General features: G+C 41.3%; 1 protein-coding gene across 8 annotated transcripts in view; it reads right to left on the bottom strand.

The window, feature by feature from the left end:
- Nucleotides 1-728: 728 nt before the first annotated feature.
- KLF12 (KLF transcription factor 12) overlaps nt 729-25464 on the bottom strand; it is a 249805-nt gene continuing 225069 nt past the window's right edge. For all 8 annotated transcript variants that reach the window (XM_056329628.1, XM_056329626.1, XM_056329625.1 and 5 more), the window contains 2 exons: nt 22456-22613; nt 729-4887 (listed from right to left, as the gene is read on the bottom strand). In XM_056329628.1, the coding sequence (XP_056185603.1) occupies nt 4706-4887; nt 22456-22613 (340 nt within the window). In that variant the 3' untranslated portion in view covers nt 729-4705. The remainder of the gene's footprint in view (nt 4888-22455; nt 22614-25464) is intronic.

Genomic DNA, 25464 nt, shown 5'->3' on the forward strand with positions numbered 1-25464 from the left:
ATGCTATAGTGGAACTGTGAAAATACAACAATCCTTAAACTTCTTTGTGCACTTCTCCAGTTAACCACAGGCAAAGGCATAATACATACAATAACATGAGCTGGTTTCTTAAGAAGGTAGTACTTTCTTTTACAGTGTTTATTTCTAATTTTTCCTTTTCCAATTTTTGTATTTTTGTATTTTTAAAATAAATTTTATTTTTATAACTTATATTTTTATTAAAAAAACTGTTTATTACCTGCACATGGGTGGAGGCATGTGGAAGTGCTGGGGTTTATATGGACAAGTGTATAGATGAGCATGCAGGAGTTGGGCGGATATACTGAATGATCTTAAGACTTGTCTGCTGTGGAAGATGCAGTTTCACACACTGACCTTTCCAAACCAAAGTCCAAAAAAAAATAATCAGTGAGATATTAATAGTGAAAATTCCTCTGATTTTGAGGTACCCACCTTGAATAAAGGAGAAAGAGATTTTTTCCATTAAACAGCATTTATTATCAGAAGCTAAATTTATAAACGGCAACTAGAATACATTTCCAATGTGGCTAATGGAAAATGAGAGTTATGATCACTGTTATTCCCATTATTAAAGGGGAGATAGGTTGCCCAGCTATTTGTCCATGCTCCGCACTGTGAGTTTACCCCAAGCATCAACATCACTGATGTAATTTTCAACACTGTTAATTTTGTTATACATTACTCCAGGAAATAATCATATATACAAGTCAGTCTAAATCTATTTAATTAATTGTATAAGCATGATAGAGAATAAGGAATACTGCATCTTCATCCCAAAGTATAAACTGCTGTTGCAATGAGCCAATTTTACAGTGCTGAATAAAACAGGTGTTCAAAAAATAATGACAATTTAAAATTTAAAAAGTTCTGTATCAAAGCTGCTTGCTCATTGATGTTTTCCTATAATCCCGGCTACTGAGATTTCTTGACAAATCCATTGAATCCTTTTGAAAACATTTGAAATCTGACATTTTGTGGCAGTTTCCCTTGTAAGCCATAATGGGTATGGTGGATATTACTCATCCTTTACTTACACTTAAAAGCATAAATCTCTGTCTTTCCCAAAGAATGGGATACTGTGTAGTTTTCTGTCCCCACTGCTCAATTAAGATGGACCTACTGTGTTGTGTCAAAATGGATCTGGTATTTATGCATGTTATGTATGATGTAAGTCTTCACCATGGTTATGAAATGTCACAGACCTGCAGTGGGATACCAGGATTTTTGATGAATCCACCCTGGAGCCATCGCCTTTGGTCTCTGCACAAGCACAGAAGTCTGGCAGGTCTGAACCGCAGCCACTGAGGGAAGGACACCCTGAGAATCTGGGGGACATCAGCTCCACATCCAAGTAACTTCTCTTAAAATACTTCCGAAGTGGAAAACAAACTAGGAAACAACCTCACAGAGTATGCAGGGTCAAAACCTGTGGGTGCTGGTATGAATAAGAAACTTGCCAAGAACCATACCGGGTACTTCAAACCCAACGGTGGACTACTGCTGGTAGTGTAAGCTGTCTAGAGGTAACAGCAGCACGAAAAGCCCTTACACGTGTGCCGGGAAGGCTGAGGATACACTTCCTGCCTGTGAAATAAGAAAATCTAGCGTACACTCCTTTTACCTTTTGGCTTCATTCTGTTACCATTGACATGCTCTGTGCCTGTGTCCCTTAGGGTGAGTGCTGCTTCAACCCTGTATCACTCTGGGGTTCCTTGAATAAAACCAGACCCTCTTTCTGTTGCAGTGTCTCCTATGCATAAAGTAATGGGCAACCAGCTCAAAGACAAGGGATTCAAACAGATCAACCTCAGCCTTGGGAGATGAACCTCCCCAGGGTCTGTGATACATATGATCCTCCTCGGGGCAGTTCAGCGCTGAATGCTGAAATTTAAGGCCTCTCAGTTTCTCTTGGAGAAGTTTTTGTCTCTTCATTGACTACAGGGGAACCCTAGAGAGGACACTGGTCTCTCCCAGTTATACCCTGCCTTTGTGAACAGCATCAATCTCTCTCATTGCTCCTCTTGTACGCTAACAGAACGGCCTTAAGAGTTTCTGGTCAAATAAACTTAATTTTCTATGGGAGAAAAAAAATCACAGATCCTGAAAGAAATTCTGTATGCCATTGGTTCTTCAACTGAATTACTGCTATTCAAGTAATTCGTTGGTAAAATGTTCTTTGGCAGGAAAATGTGTTTATCAATTGACTTCTACCTGATCCGACTTCTTTCCCTAAATGCTGAGAATGACAGACCGATTCAAGGGGACGATACTGAAGTACACAGAAGACAGACCTAAGATGTAATTGATGAACCATTTCACACAGAACACTGACACCCAGTCTGTTAAACCAAGAGCAGAAGTGCTGCTGGTAAAGACCCAGTTCTGCTGCCCTGCAATGCCTCATGGCCCATCTGGAAGCCCTGAACCATTGCAGCCTTTCCATGCTTTGCACGGACACTTGGCACCTCTGCTTCATTCCTGATTTGGAGATGGATACCGAAATGTTGCGAAATTTAGTGGAAGCTGATTACCAATATGGTCAATGGGAACCGAGAGAGGCATTTCTCCCACAATGGCTGTGAATAATTTGTTTTGGGTTTCTCTGCCGACCACTCGACAGAGGGGAGCGTGAGCTTTAACAGTACTGAACTTCTTCTTTCAGAGAGCTGACGAACTAACCAGTACTGGGGAATATGAAGAATATAAAGACAATCAAAACTCTGGGGCCTGTAAATGCTGTTATAAAGTATTATCCCAGTCATATTAATCCTCAATTAACTGTAATTGCTTTCAGTATCTGTACGTGTACTCTGTGTTCGTTTCTCTTAAAGATTACCTTGATTTCAGAATCCCCACAACATTACTATGGTTACTTCAGGAATCAGAAACTAATTCAGACTGGTCAAACATTTAAAAATGAACAAGTGGCATCACAAGTTTAATCTGTGCAATTCCTGGAACCAAATATTCATAATTAAATGCATTGCAAAAGACCTTTATGTATACATCTTTCATCTCTAAGCTATAAAAATCTCAACACTTAAAAAATCTTGCCAAGCCTCCTCTTTGTCAAATTTAGCTGAATAGGCAGATCCTTGTGAGGAAAGAAAACAGAAAAACACTATTCTGTTTGCACGAACAACTGATGACTAAGAGTTTCTCTCTTTCCTACATAATTAAATTAATACAAATTGGTTCACAATTATAGGGCTGTATGGGAATGATCAAGAATTTCCTTTTATTTAATCTGAAAAGGCTTGGATTGAAAATCCCAGCAGAAGCAGCCACTGGTACCCATAAAGGGCCATTTATATCATACTAGACAGCTGGCAAAATCTTGTTATTCCCTAACTCCCAGGGAGAAATCTAATGTCTTGCAGAGCATCACTGCAGAAACATTTCTCCTTCCTACTTATGGTTCATCCACTGACTCCTATCAGCTCTTTCCTTTATCTTTCTTGCTTTCTGGACACAAGTATTATGTTGAAGGAAATGAAAGTACTTAATTGTGGTACCTAGCGGGTCAGTGAAACCATCAGAAAGATTAACTTAAATGATTTTACGTGCTATTTCTGCCTACCCCCCACTTCTGTTGGTGTGGAGTAAATTATTGTCTTGAGAGCCATTTTACTCATTATTGCTTTTTCTCTGCAAGAGATGCAGCCGTTTCTTCTCTGTTTTGTTTTGTTGGTACATTCAATTCCATTTTATGAATAGTTACACCACCAAACTTGGTACCAGTGAGTGCAAGGTCTGACTATTTCCTTGTATTCAAATAATGGTCACGGGGAAGAGGATATCTGCATGAAAGAAAACTGCACATTGCGAATGGGCTAGTAGTTTTCAGATGGGCTCTTTCTATAGATATCAGAAAACGGTTCTAAAGAAGTCCATGGTAAAACATAGATACTTAATATTGTACTTTCAGCAGAGATGCTGCTGCCCCTTGTTTATTTTACAGATTTCAACAACAACAAAAGAGAAGAAAGGGGAAAAAAAGATAAAAGAAAAAGGTTAAATGGCTGGTGTCCTCTAGGGAATAATGGGAAATTATGGTACAATATTAAAATGCCACCATCATTATTGCAAAAGTCTGCTCAAGTGACCCTTCACCTCCGACAGCGGGACCTCTCCAGCAGAATCTTCTTGCCTACTCACACGCAGCTTGTCTGTAGCACAGCTTGGGCGTAATGCTGACAGTGGCCAGATGGTACTCAAAACAAGGGGAAAAGATGGGATAATAAAGGTCTAGCGGTCTTGCTTTCATCCTCATCCTCATCGGTTTGCGGTATCTAATCCTCCAGTCAGCAGTGATTTTTCAGGAACAAAATGTCCGACAGCTGAGAAAACATACAAGCTATAAACATTTTTTGTCAAAGGATGCAGCATGTAAAATAATGCCCATTCCTGTAGCATTTTGGCTGCTATTTCCCAGGTGACTGTGATGACACTTTCAGGGGGTAGCCATGCTAAGGGGCAGACGGGGTTAACTTCAGACAGCGAGGAGAAGAGTGGCACTTCTTTTCCTGCTTTCTTTTTTAAAATTTCTGTTATTATTTTTTTGTTATGGACATCAAGGAAAGCCCTGCCTGTTAACACTGTAGAGGGGGATTCAGCCTGCTGAATTCACTCCGGGTAGTTAAGAGACCCAGCTCTTAAACTCGGCTGGAACAGGTAGCGTTTCTCAAACCAGCATGTGCCTGCGGCGGTGGAGCGCCAAGTGATCTGAGCGGGAAAAGCTGCGGTCACAGTCTGCACACTTGAATGGCTTCACTCCTGTGTGCTTGCGGTAATGCCTCGTCAGTTCGTCGGAGCGAGCAAACTTCCAGGTGCAGCCTTCCCAGGTACATTTGTAGGGTTTTTCGCCTGGGAGAGACAAAAGAAAGAGGGGAGAGGGGGAAAAACAGGTGGTGACTTTCCCCTTGCTGCTCTTAATCCCTGCAACCCCCCCTGCACGCTTCCCATGAACACCCACTGCCTAGAGGTTGCTTTAGGCCAAATTACACAATTACGATGTACCGAATCTGCTGAATATAAGGAAAGGGCCTTTGAGATTTATCATTCCTTTGGCATTCACATGACTAAGAAAATCAACAGGATTAAGGCAACAATATAGATCCTACCTTGCAGGGGTGACGTGGGGATTAACATCAGGACAAAGGACTGTATAATTATTCTCATGATTACCATACAACTTTGCTACCCTTGTTTTGTCAGGCTACACTTTCTCCCAAAATGGCCAGATTACCTGATATTTCAGCAATTTATCATAGGCTGCCACAGACTTCTAGTTATTTTTATGAAGTTTATGAAGTTTTCTAATTATCTGTGTAAACAACACTGCCAGACATTTTTTAACAAGCTGGTAAAAATGAACTAAAATTTTCCAATTAAACATAAAATTCAATCCGAAAAATGTCCTTTTTACTTACTGCACTTACTTTCAGTAAAATTAATTTTTCATGTAAGATGTTACCAGGAACAGTGTACAATTTTTAAATGTAGTCAGCCAAGGGACTTGCACAACAGTGTGGATAAACACGCATTTAATTCAGTGAAAATAGACTTGGGCTAAGCGTAGTTTTTTTGGACAATCCCACCCTCTGCTTTTTATTTAAAGGTAAGCATGATGCGTGCCCCACATTCTGTGCTGTATCATGTCAGAGGAAGAGATTAATACAACTGGATTTTGTGCTTTCATAGAGCAAACTGGTATAAACCCCCATTTTTGCTATGTTTGTAGGCTATACTTACTTGTGCTTTCTATGACCAGCTCTCAATGTCTACATCTTAAATGCTCTTGGCAGTTACCTTGATCCCACAGTTGATCATGCACCAAAAGTGAGGAAGGGAAAATGTGTGGAGTCTGTATGCAACTTCCTCTGGTGTGTCAAAAATGATTTTTTCCCTCCCCTTCTGAAACCAGCTAATCACAACCAGGACAGCAAAAGAGCATCTCTGCAGCAACTGTTTCCTTTGTTAGGCACAATCATTCCTCAGTTATTTATTATCTCTTATGAATCATGAGCAGCTTGCAAGAAACTATTTCAATTACATGAACCAGTGATGCAACACTTGCTTTGTCGTAGGCAGCACCTCCCTCTATGCATCTCTTCAAAAGTCAATAAATGCTTTGCCAAGAGCCCTCAGTCTCAAAAGAAAATTCCCGAGTAAGAATATCATCACAAAGTTGAAACAGACCTGAGAAGTCCAATTGAAATGACTATGGGTGCCTCTGTAAGGAAATCGGATGCTGTACAGGCATGTCAACAGGGTTGTCAGCAACATTTGAGCTCCTTGGGTTGGTACCTTCTGTACACCATCTGGGCTGTGCTGCAGTTTTGGTGTCAGATGGGGGTGGGAAACAGTTGCTGTGAGAAGAATCCAGCAATCCAGGCTCTGAGATAACCATGGCCCATAGCTGCACCAGCAGCAACTTAGCCTAGATAATTTTATAGTTCTCAGAGAAGCACAAAGCACCAAACAGTGTTCATTGCTCCTGCATGTCTGCAGCGTTGGGTGCCTGGAATCCCACAGCTGCTGCGAGCTGGAAGGCACAAGCTTCACGGCAGATGGTGGGTAGCATGCTCTTGCCGATGACACAATGCTACAAAATGTGCTCAGATTCACCACCGAACTGTCTTACATACATATCCTTGCCACCAACAGTTGGTGAGAAGCACCGCACAAATATAGCAGTGCCCCCATCCAACTTGGCAAGTCTATCCTAATGCTCTCGTCACACCACATTAACAGTTCCCAAGTGGAATGCCTGCCCTGTCCATCCTCAATGTACTTTTAAACTCTTTTGGTTTAGACTCTGGATATTGCCCTGGTTGGCTTCTTTGATCACAGAGACTTCTTGAGCGAAGCATGGGGGTATTTCTTAAAATTCAGATTCTCATTTAAAAGCATCTGAATTTTAAGTCTCTCCTACCACACAGAATCATAGAACCACAGAGGTTGGAAAAGACCTTTAAGATCACCTAACCCAACTTTTAACCTAACACTGTGAAGTCCACCACCAAGCCATGTCCCTATAAGCACCACACCTACATGTCTTTTAAATACCTCCAGTGATGGGGACTCAGCCAGTTCCCTGGGCAGCCTGTTCCAATGCTTGACAACCCTTTCGGTGGAGGCATTTTTCCCGATATCCAACCCAAACCTCTCCTGGCACAACTTGAGGCCATTTCCCCTGGTCCTATGGCTTGCTGCTTGGGAGAAGAGACGAACACCCACCTGCCTGCAGCCTCCTTTCTGGCAGTTGTAGAGAGCGATAAGATCCCCCCTGAGTCTCCTTTTCGCCAGGCTAAACAACTCGAGTTCCCTCAACTACTCCTCATAAGTCTTGTGCTCCAGACCCTTCACCAGCTTCATTGCCCTTCTCCTGGACACACTCCAGCACCTCAGTGTCCCTCCTGCAGTGAGTGGTCCAGAACTGAACACAGTATTTGAGGTGCGGCCACACCAGTGCCGAGTCCAGGGAGACAAGCACTGCCCCATCCCTGCTGGCCACACTGTTTCTGACACAAGCCAGGATGCTGTTGGCCTTCTTGGCCACCTGGGCACACTGCTGGCTCATGTTCAGCCGGCTGTTGACCAACACCCCCAGGTCCTTTTCTGCTGGGCAGCTTCCCAGCCGCTCTGCCGCAGCCTGTAGCATTGCTTGGGGTTGTTGTGACCCAAGTGCAAGATCTGGCCCTTCTCCTTGTGGAACCTCACACAACTGGCCTCAGCCCATCAATCCAGCGTGTCCAGATCCCTCTGCAGAGCCTTCCTGCCCTCCAGCAGATCAACACTCCCACTCCAACTTGGTGCCATCTGCAAACTTACTGAGGGTGCACTTGATTCCCTTGTCCAGATCACTGATAAAGATATTATAGATATCCACAAGATCCTTCCCTTCAATAGCCTCTTTGGCACACAAAATCTCGGATCTTCTTTCCCTCAGTAGAAGACAAACAGAGAACCTGAGGCAGGAAGGGATGGTTGGTGAAAGAAAAATACCAGAAATGGTTTCTTTGTCCATTAAAACAGTATCACTTTGGGTAAGAAATGAAAGTCAGCTGATGGAAGGACATGAGTGTGGGTCACTTAACTGGAGTTCCTAGTTGCTGCTTCCAGCCTCCCTCCTCAATGAGTCCTGCTCACCCAGCCCCTATAGAGCTATGTGAAAGAGACAGGACTAACCACATTCTTCTCAAGCTATTTACACCACTGAAGGAAAATCACTCTTACAAGCTCAACTTAAGAAGACCTTTCATTATTTTCAATTAAATATATATGTATAGCACAAGAAGGAAAAAAACAGGCAAAGTAGCATTACTCTGAAGATATTCACTCATATGCACCTTAAAAAAGCCACTGTAAAGAGAGCTGTGAAAGATAAGATTTTTAATTAAGATTAATCAACAACATTTTACGCAAACCTAATTCTTAGGGGAATAATAATAATAATAGTAACAACAGCAATAATACTTTTCTGTTAAAAACCTACATAATCTGTGGATGGACAGGTGCTTGAAAAAATATGTTCTTCATAGTTAATACTATATAAACTTCTGTTTGGTAACACTCCAGGCATGAAAACTGACCACTGACTTTGTAAAAAACGGAAGATTCAGGAGTTCAGGGGATGGAGAAAGGACCAACAAGAGTAGAATTGCTGAAGCTGGTGTCAGGTATTACACACCAGCTTTGGCTGATGAGCTTGAGCACTCATAGCTGAAATACTCAGTACACTCAGAAGAGAGAAGCTGGATCTCAGCAGGGCAACCCAGAAAGCAGTGAGTGAGGATGTGAACAGAACTAGTTTGCTAACTGGAAGAAACTAGCCCCAGTGCTTATATATCTATGTTCGTATTATCCATCTCCATTTCAAGACTGGATTGCAGTGGAGTCAAAGTCAAATACTCAAGCATTTTGACTCAGACACTTCTGCCTTTTTGTGAGCACTTGACTTAAGTGTCTAAGAAACTCTCAGGTTCAAAGCATGGGCATGTTTTGGCTCCTTCAATGGTTTGGCAGCCACTGAAGCAAGGGTGCAGCGTTACTGTCATGCACCCAGACACTCAAATTCTCGCTCAGCTCTACGGAGCAAAAGCAGGTGGTGTAAGTCTTGCCCAGGGTAGTGGAAACATGGGAACAAAGGAGAAGACAAAACAGTGGACAGTTTTTGGAAAATAGTAGTAAAGAGAACTGTAGAAAGAGACTAAGAACCTGTGATAACAAGAGGAAAGAAATAAAAGTGGAAAAAGAACCATGTTAGTTAATTCAATTTTCTGAATCTGTAAAGTTTTAGACTTAAAGAAGCTACCCATTTTAAAATAAATGCCTGAAGCTGTGAATATTTTCATGGGAGCTGACCCTCTACTTTTGCACCTGTCTTTGACAGCTCTATGGTTTTGTCCCAAAATCTATCAAAAAGATCCCAAAACACTGAGAACTTGCATTCTAATGCTATTTCACAGCTTTGTCTTGCAATACATGGACAGCGAACAGTATGCGAGGACATGCATTCACATGGATCAAGTGGGATCCTGGACCATAAAAAAGTGCTTCTATACAGCTCCCTGTAGAAAATGGGTATTTTCTATTATTTAGGGAGGTTAATTATAAAGTTTTAAAGATATGACTCAAGGCCCCAAATGGAACTAGTTATTTTTTAAATCTTCTGTTAACAAAACATCTATTTCTAAGAGCCCTCCAAAGCCTTGCTTTTTGTAATCCATATGCCAGAATCCAAATTAGTTTAATTACTTTTACCATATTATTTTTCCTACCCTACCATGGCTCCCCTCGCTTAAGCACTTAAGAACCTAGTTACAACTGTTACTTACTAAATCTCCCTAAACTGAAGCAAATAATGAATTAATAATGTTGAATAATGACCACTGTTCAGTCAATCCTTCCAAAATTTTCTGCCCTCCCCACAGTCCAACTTCTGTCTTCCCATATCCTCATTCATGTACTCTTAACATCCAGAAGACCCAAGGAAATAAATCCCTCTCAAACTTTTACTTTATAACCCTCTAACATTCACATGATCCTAAAAAGAAAGCCTTATGTAGGTACCAGCAAGAGACCATGATGTGTAACAGATAAAGGGACTAGGGTCTCTTCTACCCCAGGCAGAATTTCCCATGTGGTATGTTCCTCGGCAGTTATCCTCTGCCCATCAACTGGCTGGAATCATGGTATTTGATGCCAGATGCTTCAAGGTCAGGCACCACAAAACCACCACGTAAATAATTATGGGTTACTCTGCCAGCACAGAAACTGCTCTGGAGCTCCAGGAAATAGAGCCAGGCTTATGTTCCCTAGGCAAGGAACTTTATTTACTGCAATTGCAGATGCCCTATGTACTACCTGTGCGCTTGCAGTTCCTTTCATTTGTGTGTTATTTAAGCTTCATTTATTCATCAGTCTAGCAGGCTCCTGGCAACCATGTCATTAAGTAACCGTGAGGTAGCACCATCTACTACCAGGACAGACAACATCCCAGTGATCAAGTTCCAAGCTGATTTCCTTCTCTGGCATAAACTCACCTCTCTCTGGTATACCAGGTGAGTGCCATGTCCCTTCTTATTTGTGTCTTCTTCAGACATCCCCATCCAATTTTTCTGCACATGGAATTGTCACCATGACTCCAAGTTAATACCTCACTTCTCTGCAGCCCCTTCCTGCAATGGTATTGAGCACTTTGAAAGACTGGTAAGATTTTTATTCCAAATATAAGTCAACTAGAAAATAAATGTAAGGGATTGTTCAGGGGTACAGGATTAGCCATCTTGTCAGCTGTACTTAAGCCTTCATCACCCTGGGAAAGAACCACATGCTGAAATCCCACTTTTGAGAAGGACAAAGTTAGAAAAGCACTTGGAAACAAAACTTGGCTATAGGTTTGTGTAGCTTTTCCAGACTGGGAGGGTGGGAGCATAGAGGAGATGCCGCCCCTCACCCTGTTCACAAAATACAATGGGTTTGAGTCAAACTTGCACAGTTTAATAGGTGGCATCTGCCCAGCCCTGCTATCTACAGCCACATCTTTATACACACAGTTTCTATTGCCATTACTCTTGGAGGAGTATTCGCTACATAAAAACAGTGATGTCCTAAGGATTTATCCCATATCAAGTCAAAAGAAAATAAATAATTCAGTAAGCATGCCTCTGCCTATGTTCAATGATGTTGAATTTTTGAGTCAAAGTCAAGAGATGTGCAGCTTTGCAGGGTTGAGGACATCTCCTGGTGACTCCTACTTTGGTTTCTGTTACAGGTTATTATGCAATATATATAAGGTGTAGTATTTATGTCAGCCAGTTCCAGCTCCCATGCAAACACCAGGATTGTTCTGAAACACATGGGATAGTCACACTGTACCCATATTGATAGGACTCTGGAAGGGGAAATCATAAATTGAAAACCACAAATGATGGCTCATTAGATTTTGCATTTCTACTAAAAATAAGCAATTTCAGGCAGAAAAGAATCTTCTTACAGCAAAAACACTATCTGATAATGAGCATCCTCAGGCACTGTGAGAAGATGGCAGCTTAGCTTTTAGACACAAGGGAAAGGGAAAAATGACAATGCTTTTTTTTGTGTGTGTGTGATATTTTTCTTAGTATAATTTTTTAATGAAAAAACATCAGAGCACTTATAAAGCACTTTCCAACTTCAAAGTGCCTTATAAAGCTTTTTTTAAAATGTAATCCTTCATAAAGGTCTGTCTTTGTAATAGCGCTGTGTAACAAATTATCATGTACATTCTGCAGATAGGAAAACCAACACAGTGAGCATCAGCAACCTTCCCAAAACTGCAGAGAAAGTGAACAGCAATGCTGTGACTTACACATTAGAACCACCTTACTTTCTGTAATGAAGCTGCTAGATCTCAGTTTCATCCCTATGAAAGTTTAAAATATTTTCAATCATTTTGATAAAAAAAATTCCAATTTAATTGCTTAGATACCTTTCTAAAGGTCATTTGGGATCTCCAAGTTTCCAAGTTAATGATCACTATATCTCTTCGGTGAACATAGCGAATTTGACTTTTGTGTTCCAGTATTGTCAAAATATGCAAATAAAATATCTTTCTGGGAAGAGATTAAAGTTTTCTATCAATTGAGCAAGTCTGGCAAAACAATTTCTACAAGCAGAACAGGAACATACTGTGCTGCCTGAGACACATCTTGAAATTCAGGTTTTTTATTCCTTGTTCTCAGTCTGACTTAGGCAGACAACAGGGACATGATTTTTTCATGTGAAAAGCAGGAACAAAATGATTCAAAAATACAGTGACAGTCTCTACTCTAAAACAAAAGACAGAACTTCATCATGCTTTTGGCAGCTCTTGAACCAATTACTTAAAGCCTTCACTTCTGATACTTCAGGTGTGAGTCCTTTTCCCACATCACAACACACAACTACCTTTTCATTTCACTGCGTTGCTGAGCTTGGGTCTTACTTGCCATCCTGGCCCTTCTTACTCCTTCTGCAAGATCAGTACTAGTTCAGCAACCTTACCCCTCTCCTGCTTCTGCTATTGTCCTGCACGCCCCTCTAGGTATACAGGTGCCTCAATTTGCCGTTATTTTAATACAAATTGTAGCAAAAAAGCCTTTATGACCAGAATTAGAAAATTCAGTTCTCCACAATTTAAGAAGGCAAATCCATTATGCTAGTCTCAGCACTGTTCTGTCATTGCATGCACAGGAGAGAAACGAAGAAGGGGAATCCAAGAAACCTCTTTTCCACATTTTCTCTTTCTGGGCTTCTGCACAGAGACTTTGCCCCACAATGGGACATACCTAGTACTATATGAGATACAAATGAATTAACGCTCTGCGATGTAGGATTAGTTCCGTACATTGACAAGGGCATTGCTGACATAAAATGATAAAATTTTAACTCCCATAAAACCAGAAAAAATACAATTTTTGGAAATGTAAAAGGCCTCTTCCTGTGCACCTGAATCCAGAAGCCAGACCAAAGCCCAACAGTAGATGACAAACATGATTTTATTATCCTTCCTGATAATTTTTCCTGAGTGATGTGGTACATGTATAAATATTTAGTATCTGTTAAGTGCATATATACACTTATCATGTATGTATGTTTATATATGTATTTGTAGTGGAAGATGGCACGAAGCTTTCTCCTTCCCTCCAGCCACAGCAAATATATGGGAACTATCAAACTTCCAATGCTGTAGGGAAGGCTGATATTTTCCCTTGTACAGCTGCATTCACTCAACAAGTTATCTGGGAAAGGTGACGCAAGAGATCTGTACGTCCATCAGCAGGCAGCTGCACTGAGGGTGCCAGGAGACCTGCACGCTGACTCTCTTTAATTGGGTGCTGCAGGCCTGGGTTTTAGCCTGGCTTTCCCAAATAAAACACCTTTCCTTCATCGAAAATGTATGTAAATGTATGTCATTGTGAATATAATAAAACACATTTCCATCATTCAATACTCCTCTGGAGACATTCAAAACCTGCCTGGATGCAACTCTGTTCAACCTGCTGTAGGTGACCCTGCTCTAGCAGGCATTGGACTAGATGATCTCCAGAGGTCCCTTCCAACCCCAACCATTCTGTGATTCTGTGACTGTGGTCCATAACCGCAAGACAGACACCAAACAAGTGACACTTCCCTTTCCATCTGCCCATGATTCTGCTACTGTCACTCCTCCTGGATGCTCCAGGGATTGCTCCACTATGCTCAAGAGCAATAATGATGTTTCTCAGTATAAAAGCTAGACCTTCCACTACCTGTAAAAAACAAAAGAACAAACAAACCTCCAATAAAATAAACAAAGAAAAAAACAACAACAAAAAAGTTTTGCACAACTGATTATTTGTTGTTTGCACTGTGCTAGAGGTCAGGCTCAAGCAGAGGCCGGGACCCTGGTGTAATGGGCTGTCTGCAGAAACAGAACATTAGAAAACACCCCTCCCATTTAGGCAGATCAGTTGTGAATGGAATTAAACTTCCCAAATGAAGAGATACCATTTTTTACCACCATAAAAAGTAGAATAAATATATACGATACTAAAGAAAAAAATTAACTGACAAAAATACATGACAAGGAAAAAGATTATTAGAGGTAATGTGACCAAGATACCACTACACTTCATCTCCTGTGTGGAGAAAACACTGAAGTGCAGAAAATAACCCCTTGCCCTACAGAGATGTCATCTGATCTTCTTCCTTTCCCATTGAACATGAAGCTTTTGTAAAATCTCCCCAGTCTCCTACCTATTTATCTGCAAAAAGTGAAGACTGAAGACACTAGCTTTCAGGCTCGTACTTCTTGTTTCCTTTTAGCCTTGGAACAAAGAAAGCAGAACTTCCCCCCTGAATAAAACATTAAAACAAAGGCTTTTGTGAAGCTTACTTGCAGTTTTGAAATGCTCCACTCTCAAAGGCTGTGTTGCCGATCGAAGGCTGCCCTAGAAAGGACAGGGAGCGCACAAGCAAATCCACGCACTTCCCAAAAGACACAGGGTATCGCCAGTAATGGGCATTTCAGCAGCAAGTTGCTCTTCTGTTCCCTCTGTCAAGGGCTGAATAGGCTGCAAGAGTTAACGTCCTTGGAAACCCTGTATTATGTATTTACTCCTCCAGAACTGGGTGCAACATCTGGGAAAGCATTTTGGAGGGAATGGGAGTAGAGAGGTCTTTCTCGCCTTCATGCCACTGCAGGGCTACACATGGTAGGCCACAATCATGCCTGAGACCTTAAGTGAACTGCAGTTCTTTGGAGGTAGAATATTAAGTACTAAATGGTTTGCTTAGAGAAAATTTTATTCTGCATAACGAAATTATCATTATTCCCTCGTGCCACACACAGACAAAACACATACGCACCCCATATTTACAAAGTCAAGGGGCACTGTTGCAAATATTTTTCATAACCTGGAGACTGAAAGCAATCACAGATGCAATTAGACTTGCTTTCCCATCAAAGTACCTTGGAGTAACCACATGGGCACTCTTCCATATCGGCACAGCATCAGACCTACAATGCAGAGGAATGACTCCCTGTGTGTAAGGTGAATTCAGAGCTTGCAAAATGTGCCAGAAATGAAATCATTTAACTTTCCACAGAGTGGCTATTGGAAGAGAACTGGATGTACAAGCTCCTTGTGGTATGGACACCTGCCCGTAAGTAGCTGGACTCAAGACAACTATCTCACTACATCCAGAGGTTCTCATTTCTGAACATCACATTACTAGGCTGTGATGGCATTGGTGTGCCTGCCTTTATACCCTGGTACTTATTGCACCAGCAGACATCTGCTTTTAAAAATATTTCTGTCCTGAAAGGTGAACACCGTCAAATCAATGGGAATAGGTTGAGGCTTCAGCAGCCCTGTTTATTAAATAATCCGTTTATCTTCTAAATAGAAACTGCATGAAGAAATAGCAGAAAAGCTAGAAATGAAAACTTCCATGAAATATACTGGTTTCCACATTGGAAACCTCTACTGTTTATTGAAACTGGCAGTAAATTTTAAACAGTAAAAGAAGGTATTTCTTAAAAAAAAAAAAAAAAAAGTTATCACCCAATACAAATAGAACCCCCCTATTTTACTTAAAGCAGATTAGTTTTTCAATTGGCTTTGTTTATTTAAATTCCCAGTTTCTGGAACAGCATGTGAACCTGCTGTTGCAGCTGTTTTCACCTGACAGATTTACGTGGAGGAGGGAGAGCTCTGGGGTAAGGGCTTAGGGAGCCCATAGGACATGAGAACAAAAACCTGGGCTTTGGAATAGCGAGTCTGGTCTGGAGAGTAGGTAACAAAGAGGTGTTAATTTTAAAGTAGGCCAAAAATCTACACAGTTCAAGTCAAATCCAGAAGGATTGTTTAAAAAATGTTGCTTCCTCCCAACATCTGCCTAAAGAAAGGCTTACAAACCTGTAAATATCTCTCTGGAGCTCATAGCTAGCAAAAGGCATTAAACAGACCTTAAGAAAACAACGGGTAATGAATAGAGTTTCAAAACTTACAGAGCAAAAATAACTTTTTTTGGTGTCTCTGACTTCTTAAGTCTGCTCTGAAATTGCTCAAAGGAAAATGTGAACAAAGACTAACGACAGGGGCCCTCTCATATTAAAATAATACATGGAGCAACACTGAGTGAGAGGAATGCAATGTTTGAAAAAGCACAAACTAAATAAAACACCCATGTACTCACTAGCCTTCCCTCTTCTAGGGTAGTGTCTCAACCCAGCTATAAAGAAACATCTCAGGGAGGAAATGTTACTTTCTCAGGTACAAAACTCTATTTCTGAGATGTTTACTGCCTTCATGTAATGCCGCTGAAGACCCCCTGACACTGACAAATAGGCTTCATTACATCTATGGCAAAGGTATTTGCTCTCATCTCTCAGGAATGATATAGGCGTTGATCAAGGACAAAGCACCAAACACTAAAAAATTCATCTGGCCTGGGGGCTATATTCAGCCTGCCTCTGTAAGTGCCTAATGAAGCACCCACATCTTCTGCAGCAGCAGCACTGAGAAGAGTGACTTCGACCTGGTGCTGGTTGGGGCTCTTGGATGAAAAGCAGCAGTTGCAGCCCAGTATCTGAGCCCCACAGAAGGTGCTCTGGTTACAGCTTTTGCCCTCCTCCATCCCTCCAAGGCAGGAGCAAAACCACGGCCGTGGCTATATGATGCCCTACACTCACAGACTAAATCCCTTTCTACTTCACACCAACTGCAAAGTCCCAGGCTTTTGCTGCCATTGACCCTAGAAGGCCACTCTGCCACGCTCCTCCAGAAATTTCTAACTAACAACTAAAGGAAGGTTGCACAAAAATACACGATGCTGATTACTCCTATAATAAAAGAAAATCCTATGGAGATGGGAGACAGGGAGCAGTCTCACGTTGTAAAAATATGTCCAACACAACCCTAAAGTGGGCATCTTCCTTCTTTATTGACTTCTTCAGGGTAATTCACACAGTGTTTCAAACTCCTTGGGCTTCTCCATATAGTAAGAGGGTAGACACAATGAGCTAGAACTGGATTTAGCTGCGAGCAACTTTAGATGTGAAATCCAAGACAAATCAAAACTCCCTTTAAATGACAACGTAGCTGGTTAGGTTTCTCAGGTCACAGTTCCCATGCCAGCACTGCTTTGAGACATGTTCACACCACCCAGTGTATTCTGCATACTTAGAAAAAAGGGAAGAGCTTCAAATACCCTCCACAGGTACTACCCATTACACATGTTTCAAGTTTCTGTGTTCTTTAGCAGGCCCCCTAACAGACAGCATAATTTGCCTCTTCAATTTACATAATATGCCTCAAATTTACATGCTCTCCCTATTTAAGAGGAGTCAGATGATTTCTATGAAAACTGCCTCATGATATGCAAAAGTTAGCTTTGGTACCAACAGGACTTTCATTCAGGTTAGAACAGAATACTGCAGACGAAGCAGCTTGTGGATGAAAAGTGGAAGTACCTTTTAGTCATGTGGTCAGCCTGTGGGACAGTTTGTCTGTGACCAGGCTTACCACCGCATGCGTGCCCTGGGACAGCACCCACAGCCAGCAGCCACTGCCCTCCAGGGTCTCAGCTGGCAGCCAGGGCCTGACATCCCTTGATAATCATGTTTTTCATTATTTAATGAATTAACAAGGCAACTGAAATCAGTATGAATAAAAAAGGGATTGTGTGTTTTTCGTATGATCACTGCTATCTACCCGAAAGGTGTTTTCACTTTCTAATGTCTCCTTTGCATTCTTTCTGGAAACAAGCCCAAAGAGTCCTGGATGTGTCTTCTTGTTTTCCCTCCAATTTCTCCCTGAAACAGACTCCCCTGTCCTCTCTTTCCATACACACACTCTATCCACAACTATTATGTTGATTGAGGCTATAATGAAATCTAGTATTTCACCAGACTTTACTGCCTTGTCTTTGATCTGAGAAATGTTGTGACCATAAGGCTCTGTCCTGCTGCCTTCACCATATCCAGCTTATGAACCTATTTTCATTATAGTTACATATGATTGAAAAATAATGACAAGTCAAGTGAAATTCAGCAAGGAAATTGCAAACGTTTTTGACTGCTTTGCAGCTTTCCATTGACATTTCAGAAATGTTCAGTCAACTAGAGGAGATCAAGATGTATGTCCTCAATTTCACAGCATGAAAGTGTCTGTTAGTTTTTTCCTAAAATAATGAAATTTAAATAATGCTTTTTACATTTTTCACAGATCTGTGATTTCCAGTTTCACCAACTTCACAGAACAATTATTAAAGTCTAGTTTTTATAACCAATATTAGTGTCTCAACAGAAGGCATGATTTGACTCTCTGATTTACATAAAACATATCAGATTGTCATCATCTCTCTTCAGAGGGAACAGTGTCTGTAGATCTTTCATGAACCAGTAGTAGAAAAGGAAATGGCAATTCGATGAGATAAATATTTTTTAAATTAAATTTTGATGGGGGGAAAAAAACCCCACCACCGTGGAAGGAACCACTTTACCTAGCCTGCAGTGCTCAGCTGTCCACTGGAAGTATCAATGGCAACTTTAGTACTGTCTAAAAGGCCTGAAATAGCTGTTACAGATCATAAAATAACACTACGGTGGTTCAGCTCTCCATCTTCGAAGTAAAACCAGCAAACTGAAGAAGGCAAGTCCCACTTAGGGCTGCATGGGTGCAGACCTCACTGGGAACAGCACTTACAGATTTCCCTATTCCTGTGGCTGACACCACCACCTATGCCAAGTGCAACGCAGGCATACACTGACTGGGAATGCAACCCAGGGCTGCTGGTTTTCCCATTTTTAAAGATTAGTCTTTTGTAGAGTCACACATTAGTAATTTTATGTAAGTTCACTGAAGCAGAACTAACGCAACACAACTCCGGTGAGCCAATTTCTCACAGTTTCTCCTTGCAGAAAGAGTTGATAAACCTGAGCTGCAAGATTGCCTGTGAGCCCCGAAGGCTCCCCATCACACCCGATACCTCCTGATAGCTTTATTTGACGATTTGGCAAAACAACAACAAGAAGCTGATACTAGAAAGAGAAATTTAATACCCGTGCTTGTGATTTATTACATGCTCTAACTATTACAGGTTTCACTTGCCGTTGTTCTAGTTGGAGAGATGATCGGTAATTCAAGCTCGCCCCCCAGTGGACTCCATGCCCACACCAGCACCAGACATTTTGAGGAGATGAGTGAGAAGTACTGGGGAGCTAGACAATAGCATACTTCAAAAACCTAGCAGTTAATCGAGTAGAATTAAATGCAACTGTTACCGTACGTTTTTTTTTTTTTTCATTTTTAAATAAAAGAAGTATAAGAAGTAATACCTTCCAACCAACAAAGTTGCTCATCCTGTCAAAGTAACGCGTTGTTTTTCCTCCTGTAACCAAATGACTGTGAATGTTTCAATGGCTATGCGTATAGAATCATGTTAAGTTGGAAAGGACTTTTAAGATCATGGAGTAAATGAGGAAAAAAAAAAAGTTCTCAAACACATCCTGCTTAGGATGACAAACAATTGTCAGCGAGATCAGCCTGTCTTAAAAAAAAAAAAAAGAGTCCAGATTATGCAATGCCGAGTTTCTGTGATCTTTTCTCAGAAAGTTTCCTACTGAAACTTGCTCACCCTTGCGTGCATAGCTGTCATACTTCATTTATACTTATCCAAAACTGCACTAATTACTGTGGGTCATATGTGAATAATTAACTTCTTTTGCCTGAAGCAAAAATAAAGGCCAAGATAAAAAAATTAAGATGAGATTAATACATAGAATATGCTCATGGCCAATGCTATATGAAGTCTGAATATACCAACTGCTTACCAAGACCTGAGAAGTGTTCTGTAAAACACAGTTAATTTTAACAGCACAATACAGATTTCCTCACTGGATCTATTGGCTAAATTCAGCACTCACCTTCTCTAGACTACACTTCTTACATTGCAGCAGGCATGAAGACATGCCAACCTAAAGCAGTTAACAGCTGAATGAAGGTTTTTTGGGTTTATGTTATTTTTCTTTTCTCCCTGACAGAGTAAACCAACATCCAACAGGACAGCAAAATATTTCAGGCAGCTGCCTTTTAAAGGGCTGGGGATTCGTTTCAGCCAGCTAACAGCCCGGTAGGTATCGGGGCTTCCTCTGTACTCAGCAGTGAAAGAGAAGCACCTTTGCAAGCCAATCCCTGGGTCTACCTGAAGAGGGAATAACGTGCCCCAGAGGTGCCAATCCCTCTTTGACTACCCAGAGATCCCAGACAGATAGCATTGCCTAGACACCCAGCTGTCAGGGAACCAAGGCTGGGGAGATGGATCCTATGATTAGAGCAGGTACAGAAACTCCCTTCATGCTACTGGAGAGTTACAGCTGCAAAAGCTGTAATTAGCAACACCATTTCAAGCCTTTAGTGCCTAGTTTTGAGTACCCTGAGTGCACAGCCTGAGATTCAGTGGTGCACACTATCTAAGCCTGATTTGGGTGCGTTACCTGCAAGCGCTGGTCTGCCATGAGATCACTAATGAATTACAGACTCATGACAAATGTGATACACGGTGTTCTAAGATGTCACGGCAGAGAAGAACCTTCTGTTTTTCTGGGCTAAATTGCGTGTGACATTTCTGAGGTTGTACACATCTAGTTTTGTAACTGAGCTCCTTGCGTGATCCTTGCTTATACTCCTGGGCTGCTCACCAGTCTTGCAGGCTAGAAAAGAGTGACTGACCCCCGCTGTGGTACAGGCACATAAGTGGTATTTTTGGTTCAAACCAAACAGTCTACTGTTTTCATGCCTCTACTGGCCTCTCCGCCTTCTCATCTGCTACAGATATAATGCTCAAAGAGATACAGCAAGAATAGGAAACAAATTAGAAATCAGGGTGGGGAGAAGGAAAGTGACAGAGTAGGGTCAGATTGGGATAAGAGAAGTAAAACAAGAATGACAGAGAACAAGGTGAAAGGGTAAGGCTATATAAAATATATTGGAAGGGTAGGGGTGAAAGACCACACTGAAGATGGGAAAGAACAGGGAAGAGGAAAAAAAGAATTAAGACAAGACATGATAAATCAAGAGAGAGGAGAAGATGCAAGCATTAATAGGAAAATATGAAGAAACTAGAATAACTGGCCTGGAGGGAAATGCAATGAAATTCCAAGATTACCAAAACATTTCTGCTGCTTAAGGAAGGACTCTTACCTTACAGAAATTGGTTTAGTAGGGGATATTAAGATGGGAGCCTTGTTCAGTATTCCTCTCAACAAAAGTCCTACCAACCAAAAGACACGTTGGAAAGAGTGATGGAGACGTGGCCTCATTAGAAATGGAGAAGCCACCACTTAATTTTTTAAAATAGTGTCTCATACTCTTTGGAGTACATCACACCACAGAATGTGCCAGCAGATTCTCAGCAAAGAACAACATTGTGCTACATGCTGGATAAACACCATCTTTTATCCAAGGAGTTACAAGAATGCTGAAGTACGTTAAGAGCAGGGAGATCAGTAAGTTTAATTTAAGCAAATCAGCAGCAGAGTAAGGAACAGCACTGGAATTCAGAGCATTCTGTCCACTGCCTTTCTAGCCATCCAAGCAACCCCCTTTTAAATTGCTCTTGATGACTTCAACTTGCTGCACTTGAGTTTATCCACAAAATAACAGCCATTACACATCATTGCTTCAGCTACCTTTACACGCACGTCATGTAGACTAGTACTGGACCATAAAGTTTATAAGGATACCAGGTACTGATTGTTACGTGTTATCATCACTGAATGAGACCCAGCTCATCTAGGCACCCCTCCTGCATCTCTGTTGTAGGGACCTTAGTGCAATCTGTTCTCATAAAGTAACTGTCTTCCCTCTGTAGTACGTGGTAGGTGTCTCTGAAAGCCTCTGGAAAGAAATACTGAGGTCTTGACTTTAGATTTGAATAGAACTGAAGGCATTTAGTGGCACCTAGCATTCAAAGGCTACACCTGTAAAACCAAGTAGCAGCAATAAGAGCAGGTCTGTGGAGTGAAAAAAATGGCACTGAAGACCCACGTCCACACTATGCACTTCTTGAGGGTTTTCTTTAGACTAGCTCTGGTTGGTGCCAAGCAATGACCACCCATTGTTGAAGCAAAGCAGGTGTGTCCCTGGAGCCCACTTTTCCGTTTAGTTTTATCTGAAAGAAGTCTGGTTTGTGCTGACACTGCTCCTGTGCTGTGAATTGGGGATGACAGAGAAATTCAATTCAAAAGCACGCTCTTGATCTGCGCCAGAATGCCAATGCTGATGCACTCGCAGACATCTCTCTTATTTAGGTACAGGCCTTTGGCTCTTAGTGTAGGATGACAATCTCAATAGGTCCTAAATTAGGCAGAATGGAACCTGCTTTTCTTAACTGTGGTACCTGGTGCCAGCAAAGTCTTACCTGTGTGCGTTCTCCGGTGAGCCTTCAGGTGGGAACTTTTTGTGTATACTTTGTTGCACCCCTCAAAGTCACACCGATGGATGCGCCGCTTCCTGGAGTCTGGAGACTCAGACCTTCTCTGACGCCTTGTGCTCTCAATACTGAATGGTGAAATTGAACTAAAAAACAGAACAGAAGCAAAAAAATGAAGCAAGAGTATGGTGTATACCCTGGGCCTCAAAAGATCATCAGAAGTGAACTTAACAATTAATTAAATATTTCATTTTCTACGGTGTCATCCGCAGCACATATTTGAAACAATCTGTGCTTTAACTAGAACGTATTTTGCAGTATGAAATAATTCAAGTCATGATTTAGAAGTGCTTACTGCGGGAGAAAACACCACAATCCTTGAAATATTGCTGATATATATCTATATCTATATATATCAGTATATATGAAATACCTGATAATAATCAGGTAGTCTGACCATCTGAGCTTTATTTCTATTTTACACATATCCAGATCCAGGCTTACTGAACCCTGCTTTCTAGACAACTTTATATATAGCCTCCATAATTTCTCTTTGACAAGTTTAAATAGATAAAAATCCTGAAAGATTTTATGAGGAAGTGTTTCCAATACCCAGATCTGGAGTATGGATCCCTGCATTTGGCTGAGCACTTACTGTTTGCTTGCATACAGGTTGCTAACAGATCCGTATCAGCCCGCAGCAGTGATTTTTCCATTTTCTTATTTAACATTTCTGTCTATTATCTGCAAGTCAAAGAATTCTATTCCCCTTCAGACCACAGATAAATAAGAAGTTTATTAGCACAGGGCCGGTGAACAATCCCCACAGAAATGTGAATGCTCATTGAAGCTACTCCATTTACAGTAACGCCCTAAGGCCTACCAGTTACCCCAATTTTAAGCAATTAAAAATATAATTTAGTCATGCTACTTTAGTTTCTAAATACAGTGTGGGCCGAGTCTAACACTTGAAGAAAGCCTGCTACAACACACTTGCATTGGTTAGATAAACTTGTGTCATACACTACTATCAAACTGGTATGCCAAACCCTCATTGACTGCCATTAATTATATTACCCAGCTATAAGTAATTATTAATCCATCACCTTATCAACCCCATTACAGTTATACTGCACGGCAGTCACGTTCATCTACAGTTACACTAGCCTGTTTAGCTACTTTAAGTACTGGAACAACATTGGCCTTCATCAAGTTTCTGGGGCTTCCCCCACATTCCTGGGTTTATTGACATTCAAGGTAAATGACCGAGAGACTCATCAGCCAGCTCTTTCAAACTCTTTAAGATGAACGGAAAAGAAGTAAGCATGAACCTTTGGGGAAGCGAAGATGGGCATTTGTAAGAAGCACTGATGTTGACGCACCTGCTGAGAAGCTTCTCTGTCAACACCAATCTGCAACCTTCTGTTACAATAGCCACTGCTCTCACAGCTATAGCTGTTCTGGCATAAACTTCAGTTGTAGACATTCCCAGAATTTGCTGAGGACTATTTATAATGGGCTAAAACTTTGCATAAAGCATCTCGCACCATTAGCCTGTGATGTCACTGATGTTCCAATTCTCTGCACACAAATATTTGAGCCCTGAATTAATCGTAGTCCAAATGATGCGTTTTTCTTCTGGTTTAAATATTTTTACAGTACAACTTTAATTTAAAGCACTATTTTTAAAAAAATGGAGTAGTGTCTTTCTGACAGCTGTTTTTTTCTTTACACTTGATATATAGTCACAGCTCACCTTCAGGCAAACAAATATTCCAGATTAGCTATTTTTGCCTATAATACAATGTGTGTAAATGGGTGTGGGCAGTATTTCTGAAATACGAGAGAAAAATAGACAGAGGGCTATAATACCAACCTTAACTACCAAGAACTAGTCCTCAAGAGAGTAAGACACATCAGCACTTTAACTGTGTGACAGAAATACAGGTATGTTTAGCTGTCACAGAAATGGCTTAGGAATTACATTTAAGCATTTGCATCTCAGGGAAAACAGAAGTCTTGGGTTACATGATTCACTGAGAATGGTCTCGCTATTCCAGTGTTTTCTAAACACCCCACCAGCTAAAATAAAAAGCAAACATGCAAATCAAGTCTTAAAGCTCCATGCTGAAGGCACAAAATCCAGTGCTCAAGACCAGAAGATCTTTATCTTTAAAAATAAATATTTGTGCACCATTTTTGCTGCATGTGATTTATGAGCTGTCTTAAAAGCCTGTTTTGTAAGAGGGTGTTCAGATCCCGGGTAGTACAGCTCATTTAAATGGGAGGAGGATCAAGCTTATAATGCAATTTCCAGCCCTGAGACAAAATGAACCTTGAGAAGAGTCAGCACCTCGTAAAAAGCTGTCACGTACAAGAAAGTGACCTCACTGCTGGGAACTGCTCTGTGCTTTCCTGGATATTTATACAGGAGAGGGTGGCCTAGAGCAGTGCTGCACAGGTGGCACATGATCACTGCTGCTGTTTCTTAGCTGGATTGATCCCTCTTTCTAATTCCACGCCAAGGAAAATGATCGAGTAAGGCCACAGAAGGTGACATGCATTGACACCAGCCCCCGAGACCTTCACAGCCATTGCTTCCTCAGTGTGCTGAGTAAAAAAGTTACCATCAGCTCGAACCAGCAATGTAACCTCAATACCTTCCCTTTGCAGCAGCGCAGGCTAAATGACAAACTAACCGGCAGAGGAGGCTCATGTGGCAAGTGAGAGCGCACCTCCAAGGTGATCTCCCTCTGACACACTTCCACGGTGCAGGGGGACCCCACAGTGCAGACACTCACTGGCAGAAAAGGAGCCAGATCCTACCTGACACCACCAGCTTTGCTGTAATCTTACAAAAGCTGTGTGATTTTTTTTAGATGGAGATACCACAGGAAGCCCTAAAAAGAGCACAAGGCCTTTTTTTGAGCTTTCCGAGGTTAGTCCCTCTCACAGCAACTTTCAGTTGACTTGCTGATGTTCTTTCCCTAGGTCATG

The sequence above is a fragment of the Falco biarmicus genome, chromosome 2 (assembly GCF_023638135.1).
Source record: "Falco biarmicus isolate bFalBia1 chromosome 2, bFalBia1.pri, whole genome shotgun sequence".
NCBI lineage: Eukaryota > Metazoa > Chordata > Aves > Falconiformes > Falconidae > Falco > Falco biarmicus.